Source organism: Cucumis melo, chromosome 3 (genome assembly GCF_025177605.1).
Source record: "Cucumis melo cultivar AY chromosome 3, USDA_Cmelo_AY_1.0, whole genome shotgun sequence".
In the NCBI taxonomy this organism is placed as follows: Eukaryota; Viridiplantae; Streptophyta; class Magnoliopsida; order Cucurbitales; family Cucurbitaceae; genus Cucumis; species Cucumis melo.
In genome coordinates this window covers 6,136,463-6,149,475 of record NC_066859.1, presented here as the reverse complement: position 1 = coordinate 6,149,475, position 13,013 = coordinate 6,136,463, and the positions used below count along the sequence as shown (strand labels likewise).

Genomic DNA, 13,013 nt, shown 5'->3' with positions numbered 1-13,013 from the left:
TTGATGCCTTGGAGAAAACTGTTGTATTTACAACCACTCCTTAACATATAATTAAATTATAAATTGATTTTCTTATTACTTCTTTTCAATATTATTGAATTTCGTTTTTCAAAAATATTTTAAATATTTGTCTTGGTGGGCAGGTCTCATCCAAATCACCTATATGCAAATAAATTTCCTTCGATGAATTTGAGTTAACCTACAAGAAGCTTACATTAATGTGGTACCAAGTTGAATGTACCAAAGTAAGTCAATATACAAAGTGTTCAGTTCAACTAAGCACGCACAATATTACTTACCCTTTTGAGGTAGCAGAATGAGAGTATTTATGGAATTTATTGTTTGACAACTGCTTAGGACATGAGCAATATCAAAGGATCTCAGTGTAGGTGAATTCCTTAAGTTGCAAGCTTCTAACTAGTTAGCTTGACTTGATTATTATCCTTTCAATACAACGAAACGATCTCAAATAAACCAATCCAAGGCTCAAAACTTTGACTTCCAATTTTGGGACACTCATAATGTCTTTAGCCTTGTATTTGGGTCTTGACTTAAACAATCCTCACGACAATGAACTATCAACTATATAATCTATAAAAAAAATTACTTAAAATAAAAATAAAAATAATTAGTAAAATTTAAGAATAAATTAATAGGATTGTTTTATAATATCCGGATTGTTTTATAATATCCAGGGTTGTTCAACGAATTTAAACTTAACTCAACTAAGCAAAACATATGTTCTTCGCAACTAAAAATATCAAAGGCTCAAACCATAACCTCCATCATCAAGTGTGATCGAACTAAAAGGAAAAAAAAAACTAAATATTTACAATATTGTAAACCATTAACTCCATCTAAGTGTCCCCTTGCAATCAGAGATTAAAAATCTTCTGTTTTAGCCCAAAAAAAGAAAGATATTGATTACTTGGTCACCATTTATCCAGAGGTACCAAAAACATTTGGGTGAACCAAAAGAAGAGTTCCTCGATAAACTATATCCACACATTTCTCTAACAAACGTCACCTTCCACTCCACACCACACCTCACCTCACACACACTCCCAAAATATCCTCTTCTTTCATTATTATTATTATTATTATTCTAATTTCCCCCAAATTCACCAAAAAAAAAACACCATTACCAAATTAATTTTTTCCCAAAAATTAAAAAAAAAAAAAAAATCCCCAAACATTTTCATTTCCTCCATACATAATACAAAAACAAACACATCCCCCCGTTCTTGCCCTAGTTTTATCCATCTCCAAAATGGCACTCGATAACTGTATACAATTGAGCACCGCCGCCACCATGTGCGCCGCTGCTTCCATACCCAAATCTCACTATTTCTCTTCAACAGCCAATTTCCCTCAAAAATTATCCTTCTCCACGCTCTCCCTTCAACGCCTTAACAAATTCCCCACTCCCACTTTCAGAAAACCCTTCTCCGTCACGTGCCAAGCTCGTGGAGCCGTCGACGACGGTAAGTCTTTCCATCCACTTAATTTATGAGTTCTTACTTTCTTTGGGTTTGTGGGGTTTGTGAATTTTGATGGGATTTTGTTGTTTGTTAGTTCAGTGAAAGAAGTAACAGAATCGAGTTGGAATAATTTGGTGGTGGAGAATCAAAAAGCTGTTTTGGTTGAATTTTGGGCTCCATGGTGTGGACCTTGTAAGATAATTGAGCCAGTGATTAAGGAATTGGCAGCAGAATATGCTGGGAAGATTGAGTGTTTGAAGCTTAATACGGATGTTAGTCCAAATGTGGCTTCCAAATATGGGATTAGAAGTATTCCTACGGTTCTGTTTTTTAAGAATGGAGAGAAGAGAGAAAGTGTTATTGGGGCTGTGCCTAAATCTACTTTGGCTGCCTCCATTGATAAGTATATTGAGGTTTGATTTTCAAGAATCCCTTATTATCCATTTCCACCACATACTCTTTCTTCCAATCTTCTTCTTCTTCTTCTTTCTCTTGTATTTGTATATCATCTTGTGTTAAAATGGGAAAACTTTTGTCCATCTCTTCTTTAATTATATCTGTTGTAACGATGATTTTCTTTCTCTACTTTATGTGTTTCACTCATTAATTTTCTAATTGTTCATTCTCAGACTCAAAATATTAAAAAATTGAGAAGAATAAATGTGAGCCTGGTAGATTAAAGATTCTGAAGTATGAATTTTAGGGTTTGGAGGGGAGTAATGGAAGGACCTGCACCTAATAACTAGGTGAGAAATGAGTAGAATCCACCCAAGCAGACAAGAGCGCTTTGGGGCTAAAACTAGGTGGGTCTAATGTATAAAAGCTTAGTCTAATGTATAAAAGCTTAGCTGATCCACCATTTACATGTATTTGAGATTTGCGGTTCAAATATTTCTTTTTGGATTTTATGACAAGATGAAATGAAAGAATATCTAAAATCGAAGATGAAATGAAAGGATATCTTAACTTAGGGAGATGGAGCTTCAGCTACTGATCAAACAATGAGGATATTGTGGGGGTCAAGAAAGCCAGTGAATGGTCGGAACCACATCAGGAAGAAGAAACACTAATAATTCATTTACCTCATTTACTTCCAATGTTGCAATATTTAGTCCATAAGCTTTACTATTTAACGATTTTGCCATTGAACATACAGATTTCCTAGTACAAATTTCCTCAAATTAGATCAAAATTTATTATTTTATGTGAATAAAATTTTGCATTATGTTAAAATATTGAATATGTAATCAGTTCATCCATTCATTTGGATAAAAAAATTTACTAATTTCGACCGTAGGTTCGATGACTAAATTGCTACTTCTAGGAACTAAAAGATGAATTTTAACATATCAAAAAATAAAAAATAAATATCAATGACCATTTAGATGAATTGAATTTACAGTTTTGATCACAACTATTTGTTTTTAATTAATATTACGGTAAAATCAAGAAAAGCGAATTTCATTAAATTTGATCCGTTAGGTTTTTGTTATGGTAACAATAAATATGACAAATTTTTAATTTATAATTTCAAGTACATGGTAACATTCCTATTTTGGATCATGATTAGTTGAGAATCCTATTTGGATTATGATCGATTACAATTAATAGATCAATGATACCTCGTCATAATTATACTTATTTCAATTAGAAATTGGTAAACGCAACATGAATTTAATCCACTAATGCCTTGCTTGCATAACTCAAGCACGAGGCTTGTTTTTTTCCTTTTCTTGTAAGAATAATTCGCATATGAGAATAGAAAGCACTTTGCGCAATTATTTAGAATGGTGGGATCAGAATAATTATCCTATTTGGCTTCTCTACTACTTTAATATTAAGCATAAACAAGTCACTCCCATGATCAATAAAAATTCTAAATCTCCTGATGTTGAATCGTTCATTAAAAACAAACAAGGACCCAAATTTGTTGCAAATTCAAGATTCTATATGCCAAGAAGACCAAGAGGGGGCAACCACCATGTTTTGCCCTTCCATGTGGTTTGTTTCTAAATTAAGCATCTGGGTGGGTCCCCATTTTAGTTCCCCAAAACAGTAGTAAATCCAAACAACTTGATTTGTTTTTTAGTACTTTCTCAAGTTATTCGTTCACCAGGATTCAAACTTCCTTCAGTCAGCCACCACTCTGCAAACCCATTTTTGGATTTCTTCCAAATGAAGAAGGTAATTCAATCAAAATTGCTAAAAAGACCAAATATTAGAAGAAGAAGAACTATAGAAATAGACAGGTTACATTTGGAATCACAGACAACCTGCCCCTATCACCATCACCAGCCATCAGACTTTCCTTTCCGTATAATATTAATAAAAAGCAAATATATTGGTACAAAGTGTGAATCATTATGCCCCGTACCTGTCTTGCCATGCGGTGCCTGCCATCTCTTGGCAGGGCCATCGGCAAATTCTCATAATTTGAATGGCTGCACATCCGCACCTGAGATAACCACCGATCCCATGTAAATGATGATTCATATATATAGCTTTTCTTCATGGGGATGGCTTCCAGTCAAATTGGAGATTATTATACCCATTTACAGCTCCAAGTCCACCAAGAAGCTGGTTTCCCATATCCTGTGGTTGACCGTTCATGCTTTGTTCTAGGGCGAGCGATGCCATTCCTATTCGTCTATTCATAATGGCATTGTTCCCCATTGCAGTCCTCGTTCCGTTAACTATGACAGGCTGCCCTAGCCCGCTCCCCATTGATCCGTATCCACCTCCTCCCATCCCTGTGCCACCGTTCGTCGCTCCATTTCCCCCTATACAATTCCCATTGTTGGGACCTGTACTACTTGTGGGTAAGACCCCATTCATATTTTTCATATCATTGACCACGGAACCAACACCAACTAGACTATTTGGCCCATTCATTTGGTTATTCATCATCATCTCTTGTAGGATCTTTTGCACGGAGGACTGTGTTTCACTAGGATCAGCATCTCCAGATAAGGCAGGTTGTTGCTGCATTGAGATATTTGCCGGAGAATTAGCAGCACTTATTTGATTGGGATTCTTTGCAGCTGCATGCGATGGTTGTGAAAGACTGTTGGACGATGAGGGAGTCAGTGGCTGGAATGTAGAAGGGTTCGGTTGCGTAGGTGGAACTGTACTGGAAGAACCAGGTGATGGAATCTGAACAGAACTTCCCCCATATGAGTTGCTAGCATTAGGCATAGAGTTCTGCTGTCTCGAGTTCATAGAATTCTGGTGAAGAAGACCAGCAATGGTGCTCGCTGAGTTTGATGTTGAAGGTTGGTTGGCGGTATTATTTACACTGGACACACCATTGCTAGCTGTAAGCTGCTGTACTGCAGAAGCCTGGACAGAACTCTGGTTGTTATTCGAGTGCTGGGCTATGGATGAATGTTGTTGCTGCTGTTCATCAGAAATTGGAGCTTGATTCGTAACCCCTGATGATGAACTAGTCCTCCGAGGAAACTTGGCTAGACTATCTGATTGATAATACAAGAAGATACATTCAATAATTTATTAAACAACTTGCTCTAATACATTGATCATTCACAGAAAAAAAGAAAGAAAGAAAGGAAGAAAGAAAGAAAGAAAGAATTGTCTTCTAAAAAAAGTGAGATTATTGAATACCCAAAAGCCTCAGACAGATCACTAGCAGATGACAGATGGGCAGTGATACGTACGTATATCCATAGCACGTAAAATATCAATAAGAGCAAACATATATTCTTTTCTAAGTTTCTCAGTTCATCTTGCTTCTGAAGAAAAACAGAGAAGAGAACCCATAGAAACTATACAAACCAGACACAGGAAGCTTCAGGTCTTTCCCCCTTGGAACCCTCTCTCAATTAGTATATGAAGGAGTCCTTCCATAACTACAAGAAAATCTATCTCTACTTCTCCTTCATGTCCTCGAGTTAATCACTTCAAATTTCAAAACAGATCATTATTATACTAATGATCTAGCGTCACAACACAGATCATCTACGGTTATTTTACTAGACCATGGGTTTAGACTTCCAATCAACATCAATCACAATGACCACTAGACAATAGTGTATTTAGTATTTTAAGATAGGCATTACTATTTTGAACCTACGAAATCAAAGAGGTCTCACATGACAACTTTTTTCATTGATCATTTGGCTGCACGTTATAACTTGTTTCATTGATCATTTGGCCAACCCATGATAGTTGTTTTTTCTCTTTATTTTTCGTTTTTTAGGAGAAAAAAACAAAGAATGATAGTTAACGTGCTTCTTGAGTTAGAAAACTGCTTGTTTATCAGTGAGGAAGTATGCGTCTATGTAATAGCTTATTAACGCACCTTCCAAATCCGTTTGAAAGCTGCTAAAAAGCTCATTAACAATAACATCAACAAGATTCTACTTACCCATTGGCCCAATCCCAGTTTCTTTGCTGTAATCAATCAAGTCCTTCATGCTATTAACCACTTCGGATATCTGAAGAGCCAAAATAAAAACCACATGAAAAAAAATGCAAGAAACTTAGATATGTATACGTAAACATATTATTAACCACTTGGGGAAATTAACGGCTGAAATATATTGATAAATCAATAGGTTACATTACACATGCGTTCAGGAAGCCATGAACAATTGAATATGAATAATACTATACAAAAATGTATTCCAAAACTAAAAATTGCTATACTTCAAGATACAGAACCCACTATCGACAGTGAAAATGGAGCACAGAACAAACATATTTAACAAACAATGCTGGAAAATTAATACGCAAATATGTTATTCAAATTGAGCAACTAGTTCATATAATGAAATGAACTTTCTATAAATATTCCAACATAAACCATAAGTATTTGTGATCTCATGATCGATCCGAAAACATTTATAGTTAAATTACAAATGGTTCCTAAGCTTCGAGGTTTGTGTCTATTTGGTCCTTAAGCCTTCAAAGCTACAAATTCAGTCCCAAAACTTCGATATTTGATAAAATTCATAAATCTACTAGACATAAAACTGCAGAAGACGCGTGGGGTTCTAAGTTGGTCATTAAAGTTAATGGTAGGTCATAATAGTTAGTGTTTGGATTGTAGACTATTTTAATCTAGGTTCTAATAGTTTGTGTGAGGTGTAAACCATTTTTGCTTGGGTAAGAAATAGTAAACACTAGCAAAGAAGAAATGAGAAGACAAGTACAAGATAGTAAACATTGCAGTAAGAGCATTTTGGAAGAGTGGTTATTATACATGTTGTAGGCTATAAATAATTGTACATATCACTATTATAGTTGGTGCCCCAAACATGGAGTGGGCTACAATCATGAAACACAAGAATGAAAGTTAAGGACCTATAAGACATTTCTCAAAGTTTAGGGACAAAATAGACCCAAAATCCCAAAATTTGGTAATTAACTAAAATAATTATTTGGAATTGGAAAACCAGTCAAAAAGATGCTTCTAAAACAATTAGAAAAAGAAATAAGTGCTGGAGTTTCAAAGTGAAGGCAATGGAAATTTCATCCTCCGTAGAGGAATTTCAAGCTATAAACGCATGAGCATAGCATAATATTGGAACTGCAGAACAAGGACGTTAGAATGTTAATGAAGTGATTCGTAATCCCCTACGCCACCAAAACTGTGGAATCTAACCTAAAATAAGTAGTTGAACCTCGTGAGAAATTTTATTACAAGAAAAAAGCCTAAGGAAACAAACCCTTTAAAACTGATGAATTCTATAGGAGGTACACAATGCTGTCAGATTTACTAAAACTGATTATCTATAGGAGGTACACAATAAATAAGGAACAATAAAACACTTTACAAAAAGATCAAGTCCAAAATACATTAAGTCTAAAGAATGGTAAGTGAAGAAATTAATTAGATATCCATACGCAAACCCTCATCAAAATGTCGTGGAACTAAATACCAAGTGTGTCTACTAAATTAAGACTGATATCCATTTGTCACTGAATGCCCACAACCCTTAACTTTTTAACTAATAACTACCGCAAATTGGTGTTAGTTATTTATTACCTGAAGACAACGCACGTATCGCTTTGTATATCCCAAGTCATTTACCAGCGGAACTTCCAAGGCTTTAGCTAATTGTCGTGCTGAAGCCACAAACCTACGCACAATTCATTAAGGGCTTGAATGATCTTCGAAAACATAAATATTTTCAAAATGAAGATTTAGAAGTATTGACTTCTGAATGATATACTTCATCTATAAGAACCGTTAAGATTTTGGTGTATAGTTTACATATAACATCAGGAAAATCTGACTACCTAAAGATGTGAACATACACCATTATATATGGCCACCCATCTTATAGGTGTACCCAAAATAAAAATCAATCTTCAATTGGTTATAGACAAATGTTTACAAACAAATAATGAATGCCAAAATAATTCCACACTCGCAGGTGAATGAAGGCTAGAAATAACTTCAAAACCAAAATACACATTAAATTGAATAATCAATGCCATAAGGCCATGGTATTTAAAAAGGAATGAACTAAGAAAATTATGTTTATTAAAAATGAAGCAAAAGGTTCTAATACGATTAGAAAAATGAATCATGCTTGTACTGAAAACCACTAGCAATAAATATCGATAACTAAGAAGAACCAAACATACTAGAAAAAAAGCCTTGGAACGTTTTCATTTTTCAGTAAACAAAGTCTCAGCAAATCACACTCAGACTTTTCGCACAGGTAGAAGCAAACAGATAGGTATTTGTTTGAGACACATCAATGTTAAGTAGGACGTACATGTTACAATTGTTTTGCAATTCAGGCGTTGATAAATTGGATGATGTGTTTTGAATGGCAGACTGGAACTTTTGAGCTGCTGCTCCAAGGTGACTGACCTGCATAAAGTGAATAACAACTGTCAGTGAAATATTGATGGATAACAGCTGTAATAGTGCTTATTGACTTATTGTATAGATAATTTTACAAATAACCGGGTCAATTTAAATGCAAGGAAGTGCTTTTCTGGAGAGTGATATGGGGCCTGATTTAAAGTGTTATAAAATATAGTTAAACCTGAGGTATCAACAATCTCCTAGGAATAAGTTCTTCATGGCGTCGAGCACAGAATTCCCAAGAACATATCTGAAAGAAATGAGGGGTGAAAGATCATGAACTGAATATTGCATCTGGGCCAAAAAACATCCTAAGTTGTTGAAAGCAAAACCGCGAACATGCAGACACACAGAAAAGAGGGGAAGTGTCTTTTACACAACCTTAAGGTCAGGCGAAAAAACGATTCGAAGTTGGCCATCACGGACAACACGAAGTTGCTCAAAAACACTTTCCTGTATCGCTTTTGCATAATCCAAGACAATCTGACCAGATGCATTATGATATTCACGAGGCATGTCTAGATAAAGTAGTTCCTCCATAGTACCACTTTCATACTTGATCTTAAAAAGCCTGGGAAGAACTTCAGCAGTTGCTTCTGAAATAACAAAAATAGATTCAGATTCCATCAAGATCAAAAGTCCACAAGAAAGAACCTAGAAGAAGCATTAATGGAAGTGCTTGGCAATCGCACAAACGCCATTAAAAGTGACATTCAGCAGAAATTTTAAATTCCAACTAACAGGCATGTTAACTGAACCTACCAAAGCCACGCCCAGGCTTGCGGTTGCATATTTCACAATGCCATACATCCTGAAAATTTCAACAATGAAATGTTGACAGGTAAACACAAGGCTTTCAGAAGATCTAGGAATAAATTCCAAAAAAAAAAGGAAGCAAAATAAATATTATAGATTGTTAAGTATATCAAGTTTCATCAGAATTTCTATAGATATGATGCCAACTAGTACTAGGACGCAGTATCGCTTGCAGCAGACCTGAGGAAACACTCCTGTTGTTTGTCGTCCACTTCCATACATGGAAACACACCATTTCTTTTTGGCATGAGGTGCAAAGTACTCGTTAACAAATTTCCTCCAGAAATCTATGTTGTTGTCCTACACACAAATTAGACTTGTCAGATAGGGATCCCTTGGACAAGACAAAAGATTCGAAGTAACAAATTCTTACTTCAGGTCTGTGTTGCTGGTGATACATGTAATGAGTCAAACGTCGGGCACACATTCCAGGTTCATATCCTGGTTTAACAGGAGATCTCAGAGAAAGGTTCTGCTGTTGGTAATGTTGCTGCAATTGTGGCCGCTGAGGAGGCATACTTTTTAAGAGTTGTTGTTGATGTTGTTGTTGCAATTGCAAAATCCTTTGCTGATGCATTAGATTAATTTGGGCAGCCGCTACCTGAGAGGACTGTCTAGACATATGGAGAAATTGTTGTGATTGTTGTTGCTGTTGGTGCGGATGCTGATGCTGTTGTTGTTGTTGCTGCTGCTGCTGCTGCTGCTGCTGAAATAACGACTGGTCCGATTGTTGGGGTTCCATTTTTACTGGTGCCAAACCTCTCATCGACTGAAGTCGTTGTGATTCCAATTTCACTGGACCAAGGTTTCTCAAAGTTTGCAAATGCTGCTGCTGCTGCTGCTGTTGTCCATGTTGATCATTGCTAGTCACTTGAGGCTCCAACTTTACAGGTCCAACACCAGTCAACCCTCGAATTGCTTGAAATTGCGGTTGTTGATTGCTCTGAAGTGCAGAAAACTGCTCCATCGACTGTTGACTATGTTGGAAATTCTGGGGTTCTAGTTGCTGCGACTGCTGCTGATCTGATAACAACTGGTTGCTAGGAAGGTTAGAAAATTGTGGATTTTGCCCTTGGACAGATGAAACGGGGTTCGCCATATTTGATGCTACAAATGACGATGAAGGATTATTAAAGCTCATTCCATTACCAACACCAGAAAGAGGGTCCGGTTCAGCACCAGGGTGGTTATTGCCAGGACATGGAAGTCCAGAATTAGGAGCCCCATTTCCAAATGATTGATTAAGGAGAGATGACACATTGGACATATTACCAAGCATATTCATATTATTGAACTGATTCCGGGGTGATACAAGTGAAGAAAACGCTGCCTGTGAAGGAAGCATACCACCTTGAACTCCCAGCAATCCAGAATTAGATCGTAGAAGTGAGGGCGAAACAGACTGTGCACCACCACCCATGGGAGTGGGTGGCCCTGATGTTACCATCTTTCCCAATCACTCGCTAAAGAAAGAGAAACCTACCTAAGTAATTGAATACAGTTAAACTGCGTGGAAAACGGGAACAAAGCTCAACTCAAACTCAGAGAGCATTCTTCCCAATACCCAACTCTATAGGCTACAGGTTCATTATCTCGCAGCGATATAAGTGGATAAGTTTTAAGCCTGAGCATGTTGTATTCAGTTTTCCCAAACACAGGCCATAAACCAAAGGAAGCCGAAACAAAAGAACGCCTTTTGGTTCCGACCATTATAGAATCCCAGTGTCTTCCCGAGAGAAACAAACCTCGATGTTCCGTATGAATCTCTGTACAAAAACATATCAGATCCACTTTAAATTCAACATTCAGAAGAAAAGCAAATAGTAAAACCAAATAAATAACCCTGATCGTTAATCATAATTTCATCAATATAGCCCAAGAAAAACTTAAATTTCTGAAATAACAAACTAAATCTCCAAAAAGAAATCCAAATCGCAAACCCCTCAGAGGGAGAAGAAAAACCCCAAGAATAAACAAAACAACCCATTAGGGCAATTGAATAAAAAAAAATAAAAAAATAAAAAAACTCCATCAACGAAGCTCAAGTTCGCCACTCCAATGAACTCCCAAAGTTAAAATCCCAAAGAAAGATTCAAGAAGCAAACAAATAAAACCTCATGACATTCTCGCTCAATCCCTGATGATAAGACGGAAAAAGAAGAAAGCAGAGGAGAGACCGAAAAAAAAAAGTCGATCAAAAAGAAATCAAGGATCCAAAACATGAAACAACAGAAAGCAAGAAGTAGGATGAAGTTGAAAGAGAAATTAAGAGGTTTGAATAGAAAAAACCTATTAAAGAACTCACCAGGAAGTACAAACAGGTTGAAAGTGGAAGAAATATAAAATAGAGAAGAGGAAAAGAGAAGGCCAAATTGACTAAATTGTGATGGGGTTTAAGCATATGTTGCTTTGTTGGTTATGGTTGTTGAAGAAATTGCAAAATTGGAATATATGAGGTGAAGGAGGAGGAGGAGGTTAGAGGCATAGATTTCAGAGTGTATGAGCTCGTGGAAGGATTCTTCCTTCTCCCACAGTAAGCAGGAGCTGTTTTTCGCTGTAACTTAGAGAGAGAGAGAGAGGGAGAGAGAGGGGGAGGGGAGACTGTGTCCTTGCGGACGTCAAAATTGTATTCGATGGAATTGAATTTTCTTTCATTCTTCTTTTGTTGTGTTTTTTACCTCGTTTCTTTTGTCTCCCAAAGAAATGAAGTCAAATGTTATTCTTCTCTTGAACATGCCATGCCATACATAACATAACATAACATAACATAACATAACATAACATAACATAACATAACATGTGTTTTCATCCATCCATTGGGCGCGTGATTGTAACGATCATAGGTTATGTTCCCCTGCGGTCATCCAATAACTCCACCTATCCTCGAATCATTGGTTCAACTTCACATTTCCATCCATTTTTTTATATATTCATTCCTATGTTTTTAATTTATAAACAAATTCCCAAATTCTCACTAATATAAATACCTCTTTATAATAACAATTAATCTCCACTCATATTTCCAAAGTTTCTAAAAGACAGAAAATAAAATTGCTCAAAATCCTTCAAGTTTCACGAAATTTCTCAAAAAGAAAAATAGAAAATTTTCAAATTCAATCCATAATAGATATCAATACATATTTTGAATTGATAAACAATGTCTAACATATATGTTATATAACTCTAATCCAAAATTTTACTATTATAAATATTTTAATTTATTTTATTATATTTAAAAATATCTCACATTTATATTTTTCAATCTAACTTTCGAATACTTAAAAAATAGAGCAAAAATTTGATAATAGTTGGGTACAGAGTAATTCAAAATTTAAAATAATAAATAAAAAGTTTTAAAATGCTTCCATCATAAATATGGTAATAACGTTGTTTGAAGTTTTACCGAGTTCACCCATTGTAAAATAAATTATATGAATATCTTTAGTTTTTTTTCATATAAATGCTTTCATATATTTTTTCTATTTTCAAGTTAATACATAGAGTCTCGCAAAATTACCTCATCAAAATCTCTCCTTAAAGGATATCAAAACTATAGGTAATATTAAAAAATATATATTTAACTATTAACACATTAGCTACGTACAACTTTGTCAAAACGTTTAAGTCTTAAAAAAAAATTTGTATTTTTATTATCATTTTTAATTTTACTACGGTCTATATGCTTTAAGTGAATTATGCACTTTTGTTTATTTGGATGGTCTTTAAATATAAATGGAAAAAAATATATTTTTAACTTTTAGGTCGTAGGTCTCAGTTTCTAGGTTTCAAAATATTATATAATTAGTCTTAGAGTTTTCATTTTAGTTTCAATTTAATTCTTAAGTACCAAAAATGCTACAATTTTATGCTTAAGA

The 13,013-nt window shown here is 35.3% G+C and overlaps 2 protein-coding genes across 2 annotated transcripts; one reads left to right on the top strand and one right to left on the bottom strand.

Moving 5' to 3' along the window:
- Nucleotides 1–959: 959 nt before the first annotated feature.
- Nucleotides 960–2,066, top strand: LOC107990489 (thioredoxin-like). The gene is made up of 2 exons (XM_017043897.2): nt 960–1,484; nt 1,581–2,066. The coding sequence occupies exons 1-2, from the start codon at nt 1,271–1,273 to the stop codon at nt 1,898–1,900; spliced, it is 534 nt and encodes a 177-aa protein (XP_016899386.1). The 5' UTR covers nt 960–1,270; the 3' UTR covers nt 1,901–2,066.
- Nucleotides 2,067–3,342: 1,276 nt separating this feature from the next.
- Nucleotides 3,343–11,830, bottom strand: LOC103485657 (transcriptional corepressor SEUSS-like). Its single transcript, XM_008443342.3, has 10 exons — nt 11,444–11,830; nt 9,512–10,904; nt 9,319–9,438; nt 9,085–9,133; nt 8,704–8,918; nt 8,504–8,572; nt 8,228–8,325; nt 7,489–7,582; nt 5,866–5,935; nt 3,343–4,954 (listed from the first exon to the last, which is right to left on the bottom strand). The coding sequence occupies exons 2-10, from the start codon at nt 10,583–10,585 to the stop codon at nt 3,990–3,992; spliced, it is 2,754 nt and encodes a 917-aa protein (XP_008441564.1). The 5' UTR covers nt 10,586–10,904; nt 11,444–11,830; the 3' UTR covers nt 3,343–3,989.
- Between the last annotated feature and the right edge of the window lie 1,183 nt (nt 11,831–13,013).